This window comes from Sebastes fasciatus, chromosome 4, assembly GCF_043250625.1.
Source record: "Sebastes fasciatus isolate fSebFas1 chromosome 4, fSebFas1.pri, whole genome shotgun sequence".
In the NCBI taxonomy this organism is placed as follows: Eukaryota; Metazoa; Chordata; class Actinopteri; order Perciformes; family Sebastidae; genus Sebastes; species Sebastes fasciatus.
Window position 1 is genome coordinate 14,333,928 of NC_133798.1, and position 19,931 is coordinate 14,353,858.

General features: G+C 41.9%; 3 protein-coding genes across 3 annotated transcripts; 2 read left to right on the plus strand and 1 right to left on the minus strand.

Annotated features, from left to right (window-relative positions):
- The first annotated feature begins 336 nt into the window (after positions 1-336).
- On the plus strand, positions 337-6,952 carry LOC141765898 (E3 ubiquitin/ISG15 ligase TRIM25-like). The gene is given in 6 exon segments (XM_074632177.1): positions 337-942; positions 1,030-1,125; positions 2,961-3,206; positions 3,317-3,520; positions 3,522-3,645; positions 3,721-6,952. Coding segments are annotated over 6 exon segments (1,794 nt in total). The 5' UTR covers positions 337-348; the 3' UTR covers positions 4,251-6,952.
- A 2,341-nt stretch (positions 6,953-9,293) lies between these two features.
- Positions 9,294-15,228, plus strand: LOC141765899 (E3 ubiquitin/ISG15 ligase TRIM25-like). Its single transcript, XM_074632178.1, has 6 exons — positions 9,294-9,919; positions 10,007-10,102; positions 12,597-12,842; positions 12,953-13,106; positions 13,214-13,276; positions 13,352-15,228. Exons 1-6 carry the CDS (start codon positions 9,329-9,331, stop codon positions 13,879-13,881), a joined length of 1,680 nt encoding a protein of 559 aa, XP_074488279.1. The 5' UTR covers positions 9,294-9,328; the 3' UTR covers positions 13,882-15,228.
- Positions 15,229-15,259: 31 nt separating this feature from the next.
- slc15a5 (solute carrier family 15 member 5) lies at positions 15,260-19,373 on the minus strand. The gene is made up of 9 exons (XM_074632179.1): positions 19,016-19,373; positions 18,431-18,653; positions 17,343-17,512; positions 16,950-17,170; positions 16,651-16,837; positions 16,324-16,512; positions 15,998-16,129; positions 15,760-15,868; positions 15,260-15,649 (listed from the first exon to the last, which is right to left on the minus strand). The coding sequence occupies exons 1-9, from the start codon at positions 19,371-19,373 to the stop codon at positions 15,508-15,510; spliced, it is 1,731 nt and encodes a 576-aa protein (XP_074488280.1). The 3' UTR covers positions 15,260-15,507.
- Positions 19,374-19,931: the final 558 nt, after the last annotated feature.

Here is a 19,931-nt window from a genome sequence, read left to right on the forward strand (position 1 = left end):
TTAGAGTTAGATAATGTTTTGTAGATTCATCACAATGTACAAGCTCATTGCAGAACTTTTCTAATCCATTAGAGTAGCTTACATTTTTTTAAGCAAGTCTACTCCAATTTGTGATTAAAAAATCTCAACTAAAGTCGAGTACTTTGACTGAAGTAGAATTTGAAACCTCCACTTGCAGTTAATGTTTGACTCTGATAGTGGGGTTGAGTACTTTGTTGGACACTGAAACTCACACAGACCAGTCAGCACATCTGTGCCACTGAAAACAAGCTGCCAACAAGCCACTCCTCCTCCTCCTCCTCCTTCAGAGAAAATGAAACTAACTCCGTCAGTCTGAGCGGGAAGAAAATGGCTCACAGTCATGAATTGTTCGACTGCTCCATCTGTCTACATTTACTGGATGATCCTGGGACGACGGCCTGTGGACACAGTTACTGTATCAAATGCATCAATGCCTTCTGGGATGTAAATAATGACAGCGGAAGGAGTTTCAGCTGCCCTCAGTGCAGGCAGACTTTCACCCCGAGGCCTGATCTGAAGAGAAACACACTCCTGGCCGCCGTGTTGGAAGAACACAAGAAGACAAACAGTCTAAATGCTGCTGCTGCTGCTGCTGCTGCTGAAGACACCTATGCTGTACCTGGTGATGTGCCATGTGACGCCTGCACAGGGAGAAAAAAAAAAGCTTGCATGTTCTGCCTCGTGTGTTTGGCCTCTTACTGTGAGACTCACCTGAAGCCTCACTTTGAGGTGCCAACATTAAAAAAACACAATCTGATACAAGCCTCTGCAAGGATCAAAGACAGCATCTGTGGCCGTCATAACAGACTCCTGGAGATTTACTGTCGCACTGATCAGCAGTTCATATGCCTGCTGTGTGTGGTGGATGAGCACAAAGGTCACGACGCAGTGGCAGTGGCAGCAGAGAAGTGTGAAATGCAGGTAATTCAGTTCAGCCCCTATGCTGAAGTTATTTGTCACCCGTCCTTTTAATGTCACTGAGGTTCTCCTGGATTTGTGTTTCAACAGAAACGGCTGGAGGGGACTAAACAGGAAATAGCAGACCGAGTGCTGAATTCAGAGAGGAAAATGGCAGAGCTGAGGCAGGCTGCAGGCTCTATAAGAGTGAGTGCACATACAAGTACTTTTTCTATTATTCATCAATCTTTATTTTCAAAATGTTGATACAAGACAATCAAAGTGCCTAGTTTGTTAACAGACAAAGAAAAGAGGAAAAGGGTGTAGTTGTTTCCTGCAGGGGAGTTTCCAGTCTCATCGTGGGCATAAAGTGTCTGACGGCAAAGACATAATGCTAAAAATGTTGAGCCTCAGACACTGAAAGGAATGCTGAAAATGAAATGAAGGAAACAGGCTGGGGTAATCTTGACCAGTGATTCCCAAAGTAGTTGGCTTGTGACTTCTTAAAGAGGACCTGTTATGCTTTTGTGCTTCTTCCCTTTCCTTTAGTGTGATATATAGTTTTTTGTGCATGTAAAAGGTCTGCAAAGTTACAAAGCCCAAAGTCCATGCCAAAAGGAGTTACTCTCCCCCACAGAAACACTGCTCTTGAACTGCTGAAACTCCTTGCTTGAAGTCTCGCCTTTTCCTCTGTAATGTGGTGATGTCACCAAGTAACACATTAGCATAATATCTGCTTAGTGGCTAGGTTGGCACACCCTCAAACAAAACTAGAGTGGAGCTGGAGTGGAGTCTGAAGAGTTTGGTTCGGTTGACCAATCGGAGCAGACTGGGCTTTCCGAGAGGGCGGGTCATGAGCTCAAACATAGCGTTTCAGACAGAGGGTGAAACGTGGTGCTGCAGCACAGCTGGTATGAGAAAAATAAAGCGTTTTTTTAACATTGAAGAATGCAAACATGTTTTAGTAGAAACCCTAAATACAAGTATGAACCTGAAAATAAGCATGATAGGTCCTCTTTAAAGCACATGAGCTTGTGTTCTTGCCAAAAGTTAGATAATAAAGTTGATACCACTCTCCTGTGTTTCTGTTAAATATGAAGCTACAAACAGGGGCTGGTTAGATTAGCTTAGCTTAAAGACTGGGAACAGAGGGAAACATCTAAATATATATATATATATATATATATATATATATATATATATATTTATTCAATGTCTAACAGTAACAGTACAGAAAAACTGATAAACTGTACAATTGATCCACATAGTGAACACAATAATGACTAATTTTGGATTAATTTTGAGCAGATTATTTCCTGTGAATATTTCAGCATCAGAGATGATTTTTCCTATTACTTTCAGGAACTTTTAACACAATTATTTGTCTGTATTATATATTTATTTTTTTTAGTTTTTAACAATCATTCATATTTAATATAGGCTTCTTTTTTTGACAAATTCAGTATTTTCTTCTCCCTTGTTTTATTAGCTCTGTTATTGTTTTAGTAATTTTCGAATGCAGGATGAGACTGTTTAGCAGAGAGGGAAGGCTCTGTTAATAAAGTTTATATTTAGGTCTTCACCGTGTCCTTATCCTGTGAGATTTTTGAAAATTTATATCTTAAGTAATAGTCCAAACTTTAAAAAAACAACAATTTAATTTTGTTTTCTTCGCATAAATGAATGAAACATTGAGATGTAGGCCAACTATATATTTTTTTAAGAAGTTGTCTTACACCTCCTAAAGTCAAGAAGGCCTTGCGACCCCCCCTGTGAAGCTTTGGCGACCCCTAGTGGGGCCCAGGACCCCCAGGTTGGGAACCAGTGCTAGAGACCACTATCAAAGACTATAAAAAAAGTTGAATTTCAGATGTTTGACATGTTTTAAAAATGTATAAAACCCTTTAAAAAAATCCATTACCTATCATATGTTGCAGAGTGATAGCAGGAAGTGTAAAGTAGCCCTGGACTGTTGTAAATATGCTCTTACTCAAAATGCCATCGGTCATAACATGACAAATGGTGCATGTTTCCTATACAAGGATGCTGCGTGGGAGGCGTGTGATGACTTTGAGCAACAGTGTGTGGAAAGCGTCCCTATATTCATCCACTCTGTGAAGAGAAAGCGCTCTGAGATGAGGGAGAAAGTTGGAGAAGCAGAGAAAGCCGGAGTGGACTGGACCAACAGTCATCTCAGGCAGCTGGAGCGTGAAGTGCTGGAGCTGAGGAGGAGAGAGGATGAACTCGACCAGCTTTCACTAACAGAGGACCCCATTCAGTTTCTGCAGGTGATGACATGTTTAGAGTCTTTGGGAAGTATACACTACTTTGTATCTAATTTTTGCTGCTAAATTTGAAATGGTTTTAGTCACACAATGTATTTGTTCGCCCTGTGCAGGGTTTCCAGGCCCTGGGTGGCCTCCCTGTCTTCACAGACTCCCATCAAAGACTTGACCAGCTGACAGAGTTTGCCACTGCACAGACAGATAAACTGCGAAATATGTGCAACAAAGAAAAGAAAGAATTATTCAGTCATTCTGAAGAAAATATGTGTAAGTATGACCAGTTTGGGATCTCTAAACCTTATAATTAGTCTGGTCTGTATACTGTATTTCCAGTTACTGTGTAGACGGAATGATCAGTGTTTGTTTCTTTTCATCACAGTGTCAAAAAAGCCAAGGTTGCGTGAAGAAACATCAAGGAAATACTTTTTGACCAAATATAAGAGTAAGCATGATGTTAATTCACTTTGCACAAATATCAGCTTCACCAGCTAAACAAGTGTTTTATCTTTCCCTGCAGACTTCAGAGTGGAGGTGGATCCCAACACAGTAGCTAAACATCTTTGCTTGTCTGACCGAAACCATAAGATATCGTGGGGTGACAGGGACCAGGCTCACCCTGACCACCCCGACAGATTCACCTTCTATCACCAGGCTCTGTGCAGAGAGGGCCTCAAGGGCAGCCGCTACTGGGAGGTGGAGTGGGATGGTGGCGTTGTGGATTTGGCCGTGTCATACAAAGGCATTAATAGGAAGGGTTCAGGTAAACGTTGCTGCTTTGGCCACAATGAGCTCTCCTGGAAATTAACCTGCTCTTCTTCCGGCTGCACGTTTTGGCACAATAATCTTCACAAAGGCCAGATTCCTTCGGTTCTCTCCCGCAGAGTGGGCATACACCTGGATTACAAAGCGGGAACACTTTGCTTCTACAGTGTCTCTGACTCTGATCATTTGACACGGCTGCATCAAATCCAGACCACCTTCACTGAACCTCTCTATCCTGGCTTTTCTGTTGATTTAGGTTCAACACTGAAAATACATAAAATCTAAGCCAATGGTAAATGGACTTGCATTTATATAGCCCCTTTCTAGTCTTTCGACCACTCAAAGTGCTTTACACTACATGTCAGCATTCACCCATTCACACACTGATGGCAGAGGCTGCCATACAAGGTGCCAACCTGCCCATCAGGATCTAATCTAAATACTCATTCACACACCGATGGCTCAGCCTTCGGGAGCAATTTGGGGTTCAGTATCTTGTCCAAGGACAGTTCAACATGTGGATTGGAGGAGCCGGGGATCGAACCCGATTGATGGATGACCCTCTCTACCTCTTGTCACAGCCGCCCCAGCCAGTCTATATTAACACACGTTAGCCGCAGGACTTCCTGTCATTTATGATTCGGGGATGGAAAAAAAGCACAAGAGTAGGAACATATGCAAAGTTATGCATATTTGTGTGTGCATGATTTAGAGAGACATTATTAGGCAACATGTAGTATATGGGTCATTTTGTACTGAGAATCTTGATTATGAATCAAAGAGTGGAAAATGGAAACTACTTCTATTATATTTTGGCTTCTCTTAAATGTTGCTAAAAACTTACCATGTTCAATTGTTGTATTTTCTTTTTATGCCTCCGTGCTGGCGACAGCCGTGGCCGGAGGCATTATGTTCTTAGATTGCCGTCTGTATGTAAGTCCATTCCGCACGTAGGTCCATTCTCATGAACGCAATATATATATATATATATATATATATATATATATATATATATATTTTGGCGGTCAAGGTCAAAGTCACTGTGATCTCACAAAACACCTTTTTGGCCATAATTCAAGAATTCATATGCTAATTAAAACAAGAAACTTCTCTCCTTTTTTACAAGATCCTATAACAACGTTGAACCAAGATGCATTATTTTTATGAAATAAGAACGTATTGGGATATAAAAAGCGATATGATATAACAATTTGTTATGGGGGGAAAATCTGACAAGACTCTTTCAAAACCGAGTATGGCTGGACTGAATTTAATAGATCTGCCCCATTGTCTCCGATATCTGATCCAGCTATCTGAGTCAGTTTTGGCCGAATATTCGATCCGGTATCGGTGCATCTGTAGTACCATATCGTGGAAAGCACCTGATTGGTTCCTGGTTTTCTGCTTGCCGTTTCAAACAGTTTACACAAAATGGTGGCCTGCTCGTAAACTTTCTCTTAATCCGTCAAACAATCCAACAAATTCTACTTCTGAAAACTTTTTAAGAGAGAAACAGGCAATGCCACTGCTGAATCTCGTTTTATTTTAGAACTAGATCGCCTAGTTTCAAGTCCAAGTTTTGTGTCGTGCTGGACGGGCTCATTTGCATAAAGGACTGGTCCCGCCTTTTCATTTTGAAAGAGCAACGGCCAATGAGGAAACTCTAACACTTGGCCGACCAATCGTGTAACTTCATCACCCACTTTTTCACTCAGCGACAGACTTTTGCGTTTGTAGGGCTGGCCCTCTGCGGTCCAGCCAAATAATTTGGTATCTAGTAAAATTGAGAAACGAGACGAGAAACTGAGCACATATTTTTTTGTCATGGTGCTACTCTACTTAATGTATTACATTGTAATGGTTTTGCTATGTTGCTTCAGCATTTTGGTGTATTTTGTGTACTCGTCTAATATGCTACTGTGTTGGCGATGCTAAGACTAACGAGAGGATGCACTGTTTAGCTTGCAGTACAGCCTAGAATTATAATTGATAGGTGTGTGTGTCGTGGCACAGTAATCTGTATTTAACTTTTTTTTTTTTAACCCTGTTATGCAGCCTCTCGTTGATTCTCATATGGCTCTATTCTTTCTGTCAGCTCAGCACCTGTGATGAGATGAACCCACGCCGTAATCCCCCGTCACTTTGGGTAGATTGATTATGATAGATAATCTCGCCACCATGCAGCCTTGACAGTTGCATCATCGAAGACACCAGAAGTTCACACAATCCCAGATCTAGAGCTCAACAAGCACACAGAGCCTTAAGTAACAAGGCAGGCCTTACGACTGTTTGAATACGTCTAAAACATTAGGAGGATATTTTTTTTTGGGATATGGCAATAAACAAGGATTGGGTCCAGTCTATGTTCATCAATATTTCAGAGTTTAGGATATAGTCTGCTCTCAAAAATGAAGGCCTAGTTGTACAGGGCCCTCGCATGACAAGGTTACCAACTCAACAAGCATGGGTCTGAACATCTCATTTGGGTCCTGGGCTGAGAAATAAATTGTGCGAAATTTGACTCCTAAGACGCATTTTAGGCAGATTTTGTACCATCTAATTATCGGGTTGACAATTATTAATTGTATTTAGACACAAATATGTAGACATGATTGCCTAATTGAAACTGTTACTGTTCTAAATATGTGTAGATCTGTGTGGCTTTATGATTTTAATTCTTTGATTTTATTTTATTCTTAAATGCTACACTAGTTTGACATGTAGCAACTGCACTGTGCAATATACAACAATATGAGGACTGGGAAAATGATTATTGTTTGGATGTAATAATGTGTGTCTTACCAGTTTGCAGTCGTTTTCTTTTCCCCCCTCTAGTTCTCAGTGAGTTTCAATGTGACCAAGCCTTATGTACCTTGTCACAAAAAGCGGGTTCCTTCTTGGTGACTCTTATTGGTGAGTGTCAAATTATGAATTGATGGTGTACTATGTCAAGATTCATTTTGAATTAAAAAAGATCTTTTGCTTCAGTCACTGTTGTCTTTCTTGATATACATGTCATGTACACAAAAAACTGAATCACTGCAACCATGAGCGCTCTTTGAGCATACAGTCATAAATTAACACAAAAATATCAGGCTGATGGGTCAGCAGTATGCGAGATTAGCCGTGGACAGACACAGAGATGCACACACAAAACCGAATACATGATCTCCTAGCAGAGATGATGAGGGTTATCTCCCTGAAGATATTTGCCAAAATGAGGCCACAACATGCCCAGGTCAAAAAGTAGTATAATGTAAAAATGACTCCAGTGTATTAAAGCTATTACCAGTATACTTGTATTTTTGTGCTTAATTTATGTATATTTAACATGTATTTTTAATCTAATACAAATAAACATACTAATTCTGCAATACTTACAATGGTATTTCAGTTTATTTATGAAAATGTGTACTTTATTATAAGTGTATTGTAAAGTGTAAGGCAAAAATATACATTACAGCTTTAGTCACAGCTTTAGTTTCTTTTCCACTTTAATTTGGAAAAACAACAACCAGAGAAATCATTGATAAAATAAAGTCTAATTTCTGATAATGTATTGAAAATGGCCTTGAGATGATACAAAACAATGAGCATTGGATAGATTTCAGGATTGCATTCGCTATTTAACATGTGTATTCAACATTGGGCTGTAATTTAAAAGGGTCTAAGTGATTATGGATGTGCAATTCACAACAATCAGGGCTCCTATTGAGAGAGTGTTGATCAATACCCTGACGAGCCAGTAGAGGTCACTGGCCAGTTGAGCCAATGCTGGTAGAAGAGAGAATAACACCATGTAGGAGTGAACTAGTCACGGGCCCACCTTGTCATTATCTGTATAGAAAACACTTTTCATAAAGAGCAGGGACCACATGTAAAAGTCTGTGATACATCTGCTAGAATCTAAACTAACAGTCCTCAAGGAGAGACACTGAATCCTGCTGGTTTTCTGGATACTACTAGAGTGACCTGCCTCATTTCAAGATACTGAAACTTGTCTGTAGTTGGAGCTAAAGGGGCCATGGCCACCTTGTGTGACCAACTGAGTGTTGAAAACTAAATCACATCAGGATTTGCTGTGCAGAGACACATCTGTATACCATAAAACTGTGTAACATTATTGTTTAATGTCATATAAAAACGGAGTGCCTATTCTCATTAACTAAGGAGTGGTTCTCTCTTTTTCTAGCAATGAAAATAAGACGGCTGTGATAACAGCATGGATGTTATTCATCCAAGGCTGGACATGTTGATCAAGTAGTACAAGTATAATCCCCTCAGTAAACACAGTACCAAACAATCCTGATGACCTTCACTACAGCAAACCAAAGGCTGAGATGAAACAAAACAAACACAATGTAATTATTAATACATTAAACTATTTGGGGGTTACATGGTACATAAAATATTGCTGCTTTTCAGAGTTCTTCAATGTGGCAATCTGACAAAGTGCAGTAATATGTTATTGAAAGTGGAGGTCACATGACTGCTGGAGGTCACACATGACTGCTGTTTCCCTTTGTCCTTTGTTCCTTAGTGTGCTGAGTGAGTCGTTTATGCCATTTCATGTTTACTGTTGTCACTGTAAAATTTTACATCTAATCTCTCTAGTTAATTCTGACATTATTATGATATATTTATGTAGGGATGCATTGATGTAGCTGTAAAATGAGAACGTTTGTGACCTGGCAGCCATGTTGAGATCAGTTGAGGAAATGCCAAGCACCGCCCACCAGCCAGAGCACAGCCAATAGGAACGCAGGAAAGCTCTCTCTCTGAAATGACCTGTGATTGTCCAAAGTCTCCCATCACGGGCCAGATTTTTTAAAGCCTGAAAACAGAGCCATGAGGAGGTGCAGAAGTCTAGTTTTCTCTCAGATCACTTGAATTACAATATGCTGAAAGATTGTTATTATCATTATATTACTATTAACATTCTGCCTACTGCAGGTTTAAGCTCATGAGAGCGGTGAAAGTGAACCAAAACAGTAAAGTTGCAGGCAGTTGAACCAAAACAATCAGCTGAAAGACGCCAAAGTGCTCTGTAGAGCTGAGGGGGGGGGCTACAGAGTAAGATAATTTTCTGTGGATTCTTCACAATGTACGACCTCATTGCAGAACTCATTTAATCCATTAGAGTAGCTTACATTTTTTAAGTCTACTCTAATGTGTGATTAAAAATCTCAACTAAAGTCGAGTACTTTGACTCAAGAGACTCAAGTAGAATTTGAAACCTCCACTTGCAGTGTTGTGCAATGTTTGACTGTGCCACTGAAAACAAGCTGCCAACAAGCCACTCCTCCTCCTCCTCCTCCTTTAGAGAAAATGAAACTAACTCCGTCAGTCTGAGTGGGAAGAAAATGGCTGACAGTCATGAATTGTTCGAATGCTCCATCTGTCTACAGTTACTGGATGATCCTGGGACGACGGCCTGTGGACACAGTTACTGTATCAAATGCATCAATGCCTTCTGGGATGTACATAATGACAGTGGAAGGAGTTTCAGCTGCCCTCAGTGCAGGCAGACTTTCACCCCGAGGCCTGATCTGAAGAGAAACACACTCCTGGCTGCCGTGTTGGAGGAACACAAGAGGACAAACAGTCTAAATGCTGCTGCTGCTGCTGCTGCTGAAGACACCTATGCTGCACCTGGTGATGTGCCATGTGACGCCTGCACAGGGAGAAAACAAAAAGCTTGCATGTTCTGCCTTGTGTGTTTGGCCTCTTACTGTGAGACTCACCTGAAGCCTCACTTTGAGGTGCCACCATTAAAAAAGCACAATCTGATACATGCCACTGCAAGGATCAAAGACAGCATCTGTGGCCGTCATAACAGACTCCTGGAGATTTACTGTCGCACTGATCAGCAGTTCATATGCCTGCTGTGTGTGGTGGATGAGCACAAAGGTCACGACGCAGTGGCAGTGGCAGCAGAGAAGTGTGAAATGCAGGTAATTCAGTTCAGCCCCTATGCTGAAGTTATTTGTCCCCCGTCCTTTTAATGTCACTGAGGTTCTCCTGGATTTGTGTTTCAACAGAAACGGCTGGAGGGGACTAAACAGGAAATATCAGACCGAGTGTTGAATTCAGAGAGGAAAATGGCAGAGCTGAGGCAGGCTGCAGGCTCTATAAGAGTGAGTGCACATACAAGTACTTTTTCTATTATTCATCAATCTTTATTTTCAAAATGTTGATACAAGACAATCAAAGTGCCTAGTTTGTTAACAAACGAAGAAAAGACGAAAAGGGTGTAAACTGTGTTGGGCAACAGTTGTTTCATGCAGGGAGCATAAAGTGTGTGACAGCAAAGACATAATGCTAAAAATGTTTAGCCTCAGACACTGAAAGGAATGCTGAAAATGAAATGAAGAAAAACAGCCTGGGGTGATCTTGATCAGTGATTCCCAAAGTAGTTGGTTTGTGACTTCTTAAAGAGGACCTGTTCTGCTTTTGTGCTTCTTCCCTTTCCATTAGTGTGTTATATAGTTTTTTTGTGCATGTAAAAGGTCTGCAAAGTTACAAAGCCCAAAGTCCACGCCAAAAGGAGTTCCTCTCCCCCACAGAAACACTGCTCTTGAACTGCTGAAACGCCTCGCTCTTAGTCACGCCTTTTCTTCCATAACGTGGTGATGTCACCAAGTAACACATTAGCATAATATCTGCCTAGCGGGTGGTTTGGCATGCCCTCAAACCAAACTAGAGTGGAGCTGGAGCGGAGTCTGAAGAGTTTGGTTCGGTTGACCAATCGGAGCAGACTGGGCTTTCCGAGAGGACGGGTCATGAGCTCAAACATAGCGTTTCAGACAGAGGGTGAAACGTGGTGCTGCAGCACAGCTGGTATGAGAAAAATAAAGCATTTTTTTAACATTGAAGAATGCAAACATGTTTTAGTAGAAACCCTAAATACAAGTATGAACCTGGAAATAAGCATGATAGGTCCTCTTTAAATCACATGAGCTTGTGTTCTTGCCAAAAGTTAGATAATAAAGTTGATACCACTCTCATGTGTCTGTTAAATATGAAGCTACAAACAGGGGCTGGTTAGATTAGCTTAGTTTAAAGACTGGGAACAGAGGGAAACATCTAAATATATATATATATTTTTTTTTTTATTTTTTTTTTATTTATTCAATGTCTAACAGTAACAGTACAGAAAAACTGATAAACTGTTCAATTGATCCACATAGTGAACACAATAATGAGTAATTTGGGATTAATTTTGAGCAGATTATTTCCTGTGAATATTTCAGCATCAGAGATGATTTTTCCTATTACTTTCAGGAACTTTTAACACAATTATTTGTCTGTATTATATATTTTTTTTTTTTAGTTTTTAACAATCATTCATATTAATATAAGCTTTTTTTTTGACAAATTCAGTATTTTCTTCTCCCTGATGCTTGGCCTTTGTTTTATTAGCTCTGTTATTGTTTTAACTGCGTAATTTTCGAATGCAGGGTGAGGCTGTCTAGCAGAGAGGGAAGGCTCAGTTAATAAAGCTTATATTCAGGTCTTCCCCGTGTCCTGTGAGATTTTTTAAAATGTATATGTTAAAGGGACTATTTGTAACTTTCAGAAATGCTTGTTAACAGCGACACCTGTGGCCGTTAATTCAACGAAAGTCAGCGTATGGCTCGCGCTTGCTCGCTCTAAATATACCTGAACGAGCGTCGCTCAAAACAGTGAGGCGACACACGTCAGCTAAAACCACAATATCAATCTATATTTCACCTGCTTGGCAGTAATGTTAGCTGACCAGACGAAGGTCTCTCCATGAATCAGTGCTGATACTAGTGTTGACTTTTCCTGCTTCAGCGCAGGCTGAGGCAGCGGAGCTCCGCAGCGAGTAACGTTGTCGTCTCCGCCCGCAGCCGGAGAGATCAGGGAAGACACCGGCACCCGGTCGGTAACGAGACAACAACGTTTTTCTCTGCGGATCCCACAAGACACGGAAAACCTCTGTTGGTCTGGAGGAGCTGCAGCATTTATTTCTGCACAAACATCCACTGTCCATTCACTAGATATTCTCAGAGCTACGAAGTCTTCTGCAGTGTGTAGTGAGCGCGCGTTCACGTATAGAGGTGGAGCGAGTACGTGAGAACGCGCGCGTGCTGTGTCAGTGAAGGCAGGCAGGCAGCGGAGCACACGCGAGCGCGCAAAGGCGAGCGCGCATAGGCGAGCACGCATGTGTCCCGACCCGGTACATTTATACGTTTAAAGTTACAAACAGTCCTTTTAAATAATAGTCCAAACTTAACTAAATTAATTATTAATTTTTTCTTCACATAAATGAATGAAATGTTGAGATGTAGGCCAACTATATATTTTTTTAAGAAGTTGTCTTACACCTCCTAAAGTCAATAAGGCCTAGCGAACCCCCCTGTGAAGCTTTGGCGACCCCTAGTGGGGGCCAGGACCCCCAGGTTAGGGGTATTAAAGACTATAAAAAAAGTTGAATTTCAAATGTTTGACATGTTTTAAAAATGTATAAAACCCTTTTAAAAAATCCATTACTTATCATATGTTGCAGAGTGATAGCAGGAAGTGTAAAGTAGCCCTGGACTATATGCTGTAACTCAAAATGCCATCAGTCATAACAGGAAAAATGGTGCATGTTTCCTATACAAGGATGCTGCGTGGGAGGCGTGTGATGACTTTGAGCAACAGTGCGTGGAAAGCGTCCGTATATTCATCCACTCTGTGGAGAGAAAGCGCTCTGAGATGAGGGAGAAAGTTGGAGAAGCAGAGAAAGCCGGAGTGGACTGGACCAACAGTCATCTCAGGCAGCTGGAGCGTGAAGTGTTGGAGCTGAGGAGGAGTGAGGATGAACTCGACCAGCTTTCACTAACAGAGGACCCCATTCAGTTTCTGCAGGTGATGACATGTTTAGAGTCTTTGGGAAGTATACACTACTTTGTATCTCATTTTTGCTGCTAAATTTGAAATGGTTTTAGTCACACAATGTATTTGTTCGCCCTGTGCAGGGTTTCCAGGCCCTGGGTGGCCTCCCTGTCTTCACAGACTCCCATCAAAAACTTGACCAGCTGACAGAGTTTGCCACTGAACAGACAGATAAACTGAGAAATATGTGCAACAAAGAAAAGAAAGAATTATTCAGTCATTCTGAAAAAAATCTGTGTAAGTATGACCAGTTTGGGATCTCTAAACCTTAAAATTAGTCCGGTCTGTTTATTTCCTGTTATTGTATGGATGGACTGATCAGTCTTTGTTTCTTTTCATCACAGTGTCAAAAAAGCCAAGGTGGCTTGAGGAAACATCAAGGAAATACTTTTTGACCGAATATAAGAGTAAGCATGATGTTAATTCACTTTGCACGAATATCAGCTTCACCAGCTAAACAAGTGTTTTATCTTTCCCTGCAGACTCCACATTAGAGGTGGATCCCAACACAGTAGCTGCATATCTCTGCTTGTCTGACAGAAACCGTGAGATATCGTGGGGTGACAGGGACCAGGCTCACCCTGACCACCCCGACAGATTCACCTTCTATCACCAGGCTCTGTGCAAAGAGGGCCTCCAGGGCAGCCACTACTGGGAGGTGGAGTGGGATGGTGGCGTTGTGGATTTGGCCGTGTCATACAAAGGCATTGAAAGGAAGGGTACAGGCAATCGTTGCTGCTTTGGCCACAATGAGCTCTCCTGGAAATTAACCTGCTCTTCTTCCGGCTGCACGTTTTGGCACGATAATCTTCACAGAGGCCAGATTCCTCCGGTTCTCTCCCGCAGAGTGGGCATACACCTGGATTATGAAGCGGGAACACTTTGCTTCTACAGTGTTTCTGACTCTGATTGTTTGACACGGCTGCATCAAATCCAGACCACCTTCACTGAACCTCTCTATCCTGGCTTTTCTGTTGATTTAGGTTCAACACTGAAAATACGTAACATCTAAGCCAATGGGAAATGGACTTGCATTTATATAGCCCCTTTCTAGTCTTCCGACCACTCAAAGTGCTTTACACTACATGTCAGTATTCACCCATTCACACACACATTCACACACTGATGGCAGAGGCAAGGTGCCAACCTGCCCGTCAGGATCTAATCTAAATACTCATTCACACACCGATGGCTCAGCCTTCGGGAGCAATTTGGGGTTCAGAATCTTGTCCAAGGACAGTTCAACATGTGGACTGGAGGAGCCGGGGATCGAACCCGAGTGATGGATGACCCTCTGTACCTCTGAGCCCCAGCCGCCCCAACCAGTCTATATTAACAAACGTTAGCCGCAGGACTTCCTGTCATTTATGATTCAGGGATGGAAAAAAAGCACAAGAGTAGGAACATATGCAAAATTATGCATATTTGTGTGTGCATGATTTAGAGAGACATTATCAGGCAACATGTAATATATGGGTCATTTGTACCGAGAATCTTGATTATGAATCAAAGAGTGGAAAATGGAAACTACTTCTATTATATTTTGGCTTCTCTTAAATGTTGCTAAAAACTTACCATGTTCAATTGTTGTATTTTCTTTTTATGCCTCCGTGCTGGCGACAGCCGTGGCCGGAGGCATTATGTTCTCAGATTGCCGTCTGTATGTAAGTCCGTTCCACACGTAGGTCCATTCTCATGAACGCAATATATATATATATTGCCGATCAAGGTCAAAGTCACTGTGACCTCACAAAACACGTTTTTGGCCATAATTCAAGAATTCATATGCTAATTATGACAATTTCACACAAATGTCTAACAGGATAAAATGATGAAGTGATGACATTTTGGACAGACATGGATGTAAACTGCAACTTGACTGGTTGGCGGAGACATACAACCGTGAGGCGGTAATTTCACTAATAAAAGAGACAACTATTTTACATCAGGTAGTTCAACAGACTTTATATTGTTTCATAAATCTCTGATGGTTAAACCATATTTCATATAAACCCGCTGTTCTTTATGCTGTAAAGTGGAATAATCTTCTTTCAAGCCTAAAATCAATCACAATTTCAAAGTTTCTCAGTAACATGTAATTTACATAATGAAACGAGCTTGGGACATGTACAGTAGACTGTGTTTTGTCTTGTGTCAGGGTTTCATGTCTTTGTTGTGTTGCTTGTTGTATGTTGGAGCACCACAATGGAAATAAGCCATTAAGGGTTTCTTGTGTTTTAATCCTTGATGATTGTAAATATCACTACGCTTATTCTGTATTTTTACAATCAAACAAAACAATCAAGCAGAGTGTTTATGCTTAAGCTTGATAGACTCAAATAAAGGACTTTGCTAATGATACATCTCTCATTTATTTGATTTAATCTGCTATCATTTACATTTTCTATTCTAATTTTAATTTGCAAATTGATCTCAACATAATTCACTCACATACAGGCCACACTGACATAAGTCAAATTGATGGTCACACATTCTGTTATATTATGAAAAACAGCATACTTATGTACTTTCCACATACTCGATTTATATAGTTCAGCCCACAATTTCCCAAGTCACAGATTTTGACATAATAACATGCAGCGCCAGCGCCACCAACAGTAGAGATAATAATGAAAACTCATAAAATAGATTCAATGGAGGCGTTTGTGTAGGAGCAATCCACGGTGTCGTAGAACCGCAGGCAGGCCTTGTAACGCAGCAGCTTCTCAGTCAGCGGGCTGATGGTCAGTGCTTTACCCTGCACAGTCAGGTCTATGTACCTGGACAACATCAGTGAGAGTGAGAATGAATGTTCATTATTCAAAATGAATGATCTAATTGTAACCTGTATTCCACCTTGTAGTCCAGGTGGTTAGAGATAATACTGTACCTGTTAGATATTCTCCAAAACACGAGGGTATTAACAGCCATCAGTGTGGCCATGAGGAAGAAGAATCTCTCCAGATTCCCATCGTGCAATGTGTTTGGGTAGAAGTTACCTGTAAACAAGTGTCAATGTGGTCATGTCAGCATCAAAAAATCATGTGTGTTTTTCAATAAGATTCCAGTGTCACTATTGTTTGTTATTGGAAGAAAACATTGCAATGCACTTTTTGTACTCATTTTACCTCCAGAGAGAAAGTACACCAACTGAACGACGAAGGCTCCCAGAAAGCAGCCCCCTCCGTAGGACAGAGTGAGGAAGTGCAGGGAGATCCCTCTGATGTGGCTCGGGGTCAGCTGGAAAGATATAAGGGAACCTGTCCGAGGAAGTGAAAGTAGGAATGTATGATCATCTTTCCTGCTGAATATTTGATGCATATTTGTGACCCTGTCTTGGCTTTTTGTGTCAGCAGGTACGTGCTAATTTGATAAATCAGAAATTTTTGGGCAATATGCACCATATGAGACCTGCATCAGGTAAAATCATGGAGACCTTAAGTCTGACACTCACATGCAGGAGTGACGAGAGCCTCCGCGAGACCGAGCAGGATGTACTGAGGAGCCAGATGGAAACACGGCATGGACGACACCTGCAGAACTTTTCCGGACAGGGTCTGCTCCACCAGAGGGTACGATCTCCTCTGCATCTCAGACAAACCTGCCACCAGGACCGACAGGGTGGCACACGCGTGGCCCAGAGCTGGAAGGGGAGGATGGACAGGGAGGGGTGATGAGAGAGGGGGCTGCAGAATCATTACGGGAGGAAAGAGGGAGGATGAGAGAGGCATTAGAATCATATGTGTGCACTAGTGGGGATGTGCAACATAGAAATACTCACTGATGACTTTTGCAGGTGCCAGAGGGACTTTTTCCATGGAGAGGTAGCAAGTGGTCACACACTCGATCAGCGGGGCTAAGAGCAGCAGAGGCAGGATGCTGATCACATTCATGGCGCCGATGGGCAACAGGAGGTTGTTCAGGTGAAGGTTTGAGTTCATCGTCTGTATGTAGTAACCTGAGGGAATCTGTAAGGGAAACATATTCTTAGCCTCCCTGCACATGATAAAAACATGGACATGGTCCTTTTTTCATGCTTTATAATAAAGGCCCACTATATTCCCAATGACCTGCACCTGCCTGTGTGATGCAGGCTTTGTAGAGCAGCTGAAGGCCATACAGAGGGAAGAGCTTGGCCAGGACTTTGACATTTTCTACATGTGTTTCGCTGTAACGGCCACCGTTGTTCTCCTTGGCCCGGTCTAACCAAGATCCCACATCTCCACTCAGGTGACGAGAGTGGAGGCAGCACATTTTGAGAGAGTTCAAGAAAACTCCCAGTGTGGTCAATAATGATCCACCTGTAGCATGACAGACACACAAAGGCAGAAGTGTTTATTTGGTGTGATTCGTTATACATAATGTGGTGTGTATACAGTGTATTTACAAGTACAAACAAGTACTGTATGTAGTGTGTCTAGGCCTATAATAACTGAATCATTTTATGTCTCTTTTTTAAGTACAGTATCTTACCTTTCTTGGGTTTATAGGTGAGATTGTTCCGCATCATGTGAATGGCGATTAGAGCCAGCAGCACAGAGGTGAAGGGGATGAGGAAGCCCAGATTTTTGCCCACAGACTGCTGGATGTAAGCGATACCCAGAAACACCACGGTGGAATTCAGGTTGACCAACCAGTAGAACCTAAACATAAATAAAACAAATATCACACTCACTTCCTTCATGAGCATACTGATTGCAGATGTCACCAAATAACTTATGAGTAGATGGAAACATTATTTCCATTAACTTCTACATGTTATTTTTTAGCCACGCTAGCGGCGTGCCTCCAGGGATGGTAATTTGGTTTGACGGTCAGTCCGCCACTTAAATACAGATTAAAATATCTCAACAACTACTGTATGAATTGACATGAAATTGTGTACAGGCATTCATGGTTCAAGGAAATATCTCTATTGAAAGGATTCTCATGAAATTTGGTACAAACATTCATGTTCCTCTAAGGATGAATTGTAATAACTTTGGTGACCCTCTGACCTTTCATCTAGCACCATCATTAGGTCATTTTAAAGGAACAGTATGGAACATTTCGGGTATCAATTAGCAAAAATGGAATATAATATTCATAACTATGTTTTCATGTGTATAATCATCTGGAACTAAGAATTGTTGTGTTTTTGTTAGCTTAGAATGAGCCCTTCATATCTACATAGGGAGCGGAACCTCTTAAAGGAGTCTGCCAAGTTGTTCCGACATGTTTCTACATTGACATTTTCTAACGTGAGCCGCAGAGTGCAAAACCGTGGTTTCTGATTTCCTAAAGTAGTGGCGTTACCACGGTTTTGCATTCGCCGGCTCACGTTGCCATAGTATTGGAAAGGGAGGAGTGAACGGAGGGGTACTCAGTTGGTTGCAATCTGCAACCACACCACTTAATATGTCAAATTAACTCCTTTGATAACGTAACTTTAAAGAACATCATTAGGAAGACTTCTTAAATGATGATGAAACTGAACATAGTAACAATATCAATGGACTGTTTGGAGTTTGATCATTGGCTAACCAAGAGAATGACTGATTTCAGATGGCAACCCCACCCACCAGTTGAAGAAGGACAGGAGCTGGTGCTGATTGTAGCACTGCAGGCTGTAGGCTCCCATGGGACAGAGGATGGCCCGGATGCCGCCGATGCCCAGCGCAGCAGCCAGGAGGCCGGTGTAGAACAAGATCTGCTGCTCCCGAGGTTCCAGCTGGTGCGTCATGTGATGAGTGTCAATGTAGAAGTCTTCGAACGGGAATGCCACCACGGGCAGCATGGCTGTGCCTAGAAAGCACAGTGATAAACAAAGGTCATGGCAGCTAGATTTCGAACAAGAGTGTGACTTCACGGAAGCAGGGCCGTGACTAAGCACCATAATGAATTACTAACGCTCTTGAAATGAGGTCACACTAAAGGTTAAGATTCATAATGTGTCATATATTAGTGCACCTTTCTTGTTCATTTCACATATTCAGATATAACTTGTCTTTTAAACTCTCAGATTTGACTCCACATTACATTATTACATCTAATCTTACATTATAGCAGAAATATACTGTCCAAGATACTGAATCATTCTTTTAACAAGTCCCATATAACAAATGTCATCACATCAGACAACATATAAAGCTTTAATTGTGTCTTACCAAAGAAATGAAGGAAAGCACACAAGTAAAGCACCTTGGTCCTTCCCAGGCAGGTCTCTGCAAACCACCCGACCAGAACCGGGGTCAGGGTGCTGGCTCCTACGAAGCAAAGGTTGACTGTCGCAGCCAGGTAGTTATCATAGCCGAGCTTCACAGTGCAGAAGAGAATCGTGTTGCATACAATCCCAAAGAAAGTGAATCTCTCAAACAGCTCCACCAGCAGCACACAGATGATAACTTGGAGCTTCTTGCGGGACTTCCTTGGTGGTGGCGGTCCACGGTCCGGACGGGGGGCCTGGGAGAGTCGACGCGATTGGCGTCTGCCCTCTGGCAGTCTCTGGAGGTCTCCTGTCACCATACCACCTGGCCAGCGAGCTGGCTGCTGGGCTGCTGGGTTGGCTGGATGCAGTCAGTACTGGACCACGCAGAGCTCTGAATGAGAACTCCAGACCTTCGAGGACAGGACCAGTAGAGGCCAGAGCTGGAATCCCTCACCCTGGTGTGACTCTGGAGACACGTAGGACCAGACACACCTACCTGCATTCTGCACGTGCTGGTGGCTGATCATCCTCCTGTGTCATAATCTTACCCAGAACTGTGGACGCCTCGCAAGATCTGACACATACAAAGCTGTATCCAGGAGGGATGATGGATGTAGAGAGAGTCCCAGAAACATTTATATTACCGGCAAATACAGAAATGTGGTGGTTGTTTTTTTCATTAATGACTTATGCAGAGCAGTGGTGGAGAGTAGGCTAACTAAGTACATTTCTCCAAATACTGTAGTGCAATTTTGAGGTAGTATTTCCATTTTTTGCTACTTTATACGTCTACATTTCAGAGGGAAATTACTTTTTACTCAGCTTTATTTATTTGACAACTTTAGTTACTAGTTACTTTGCAGATTCCAATTACT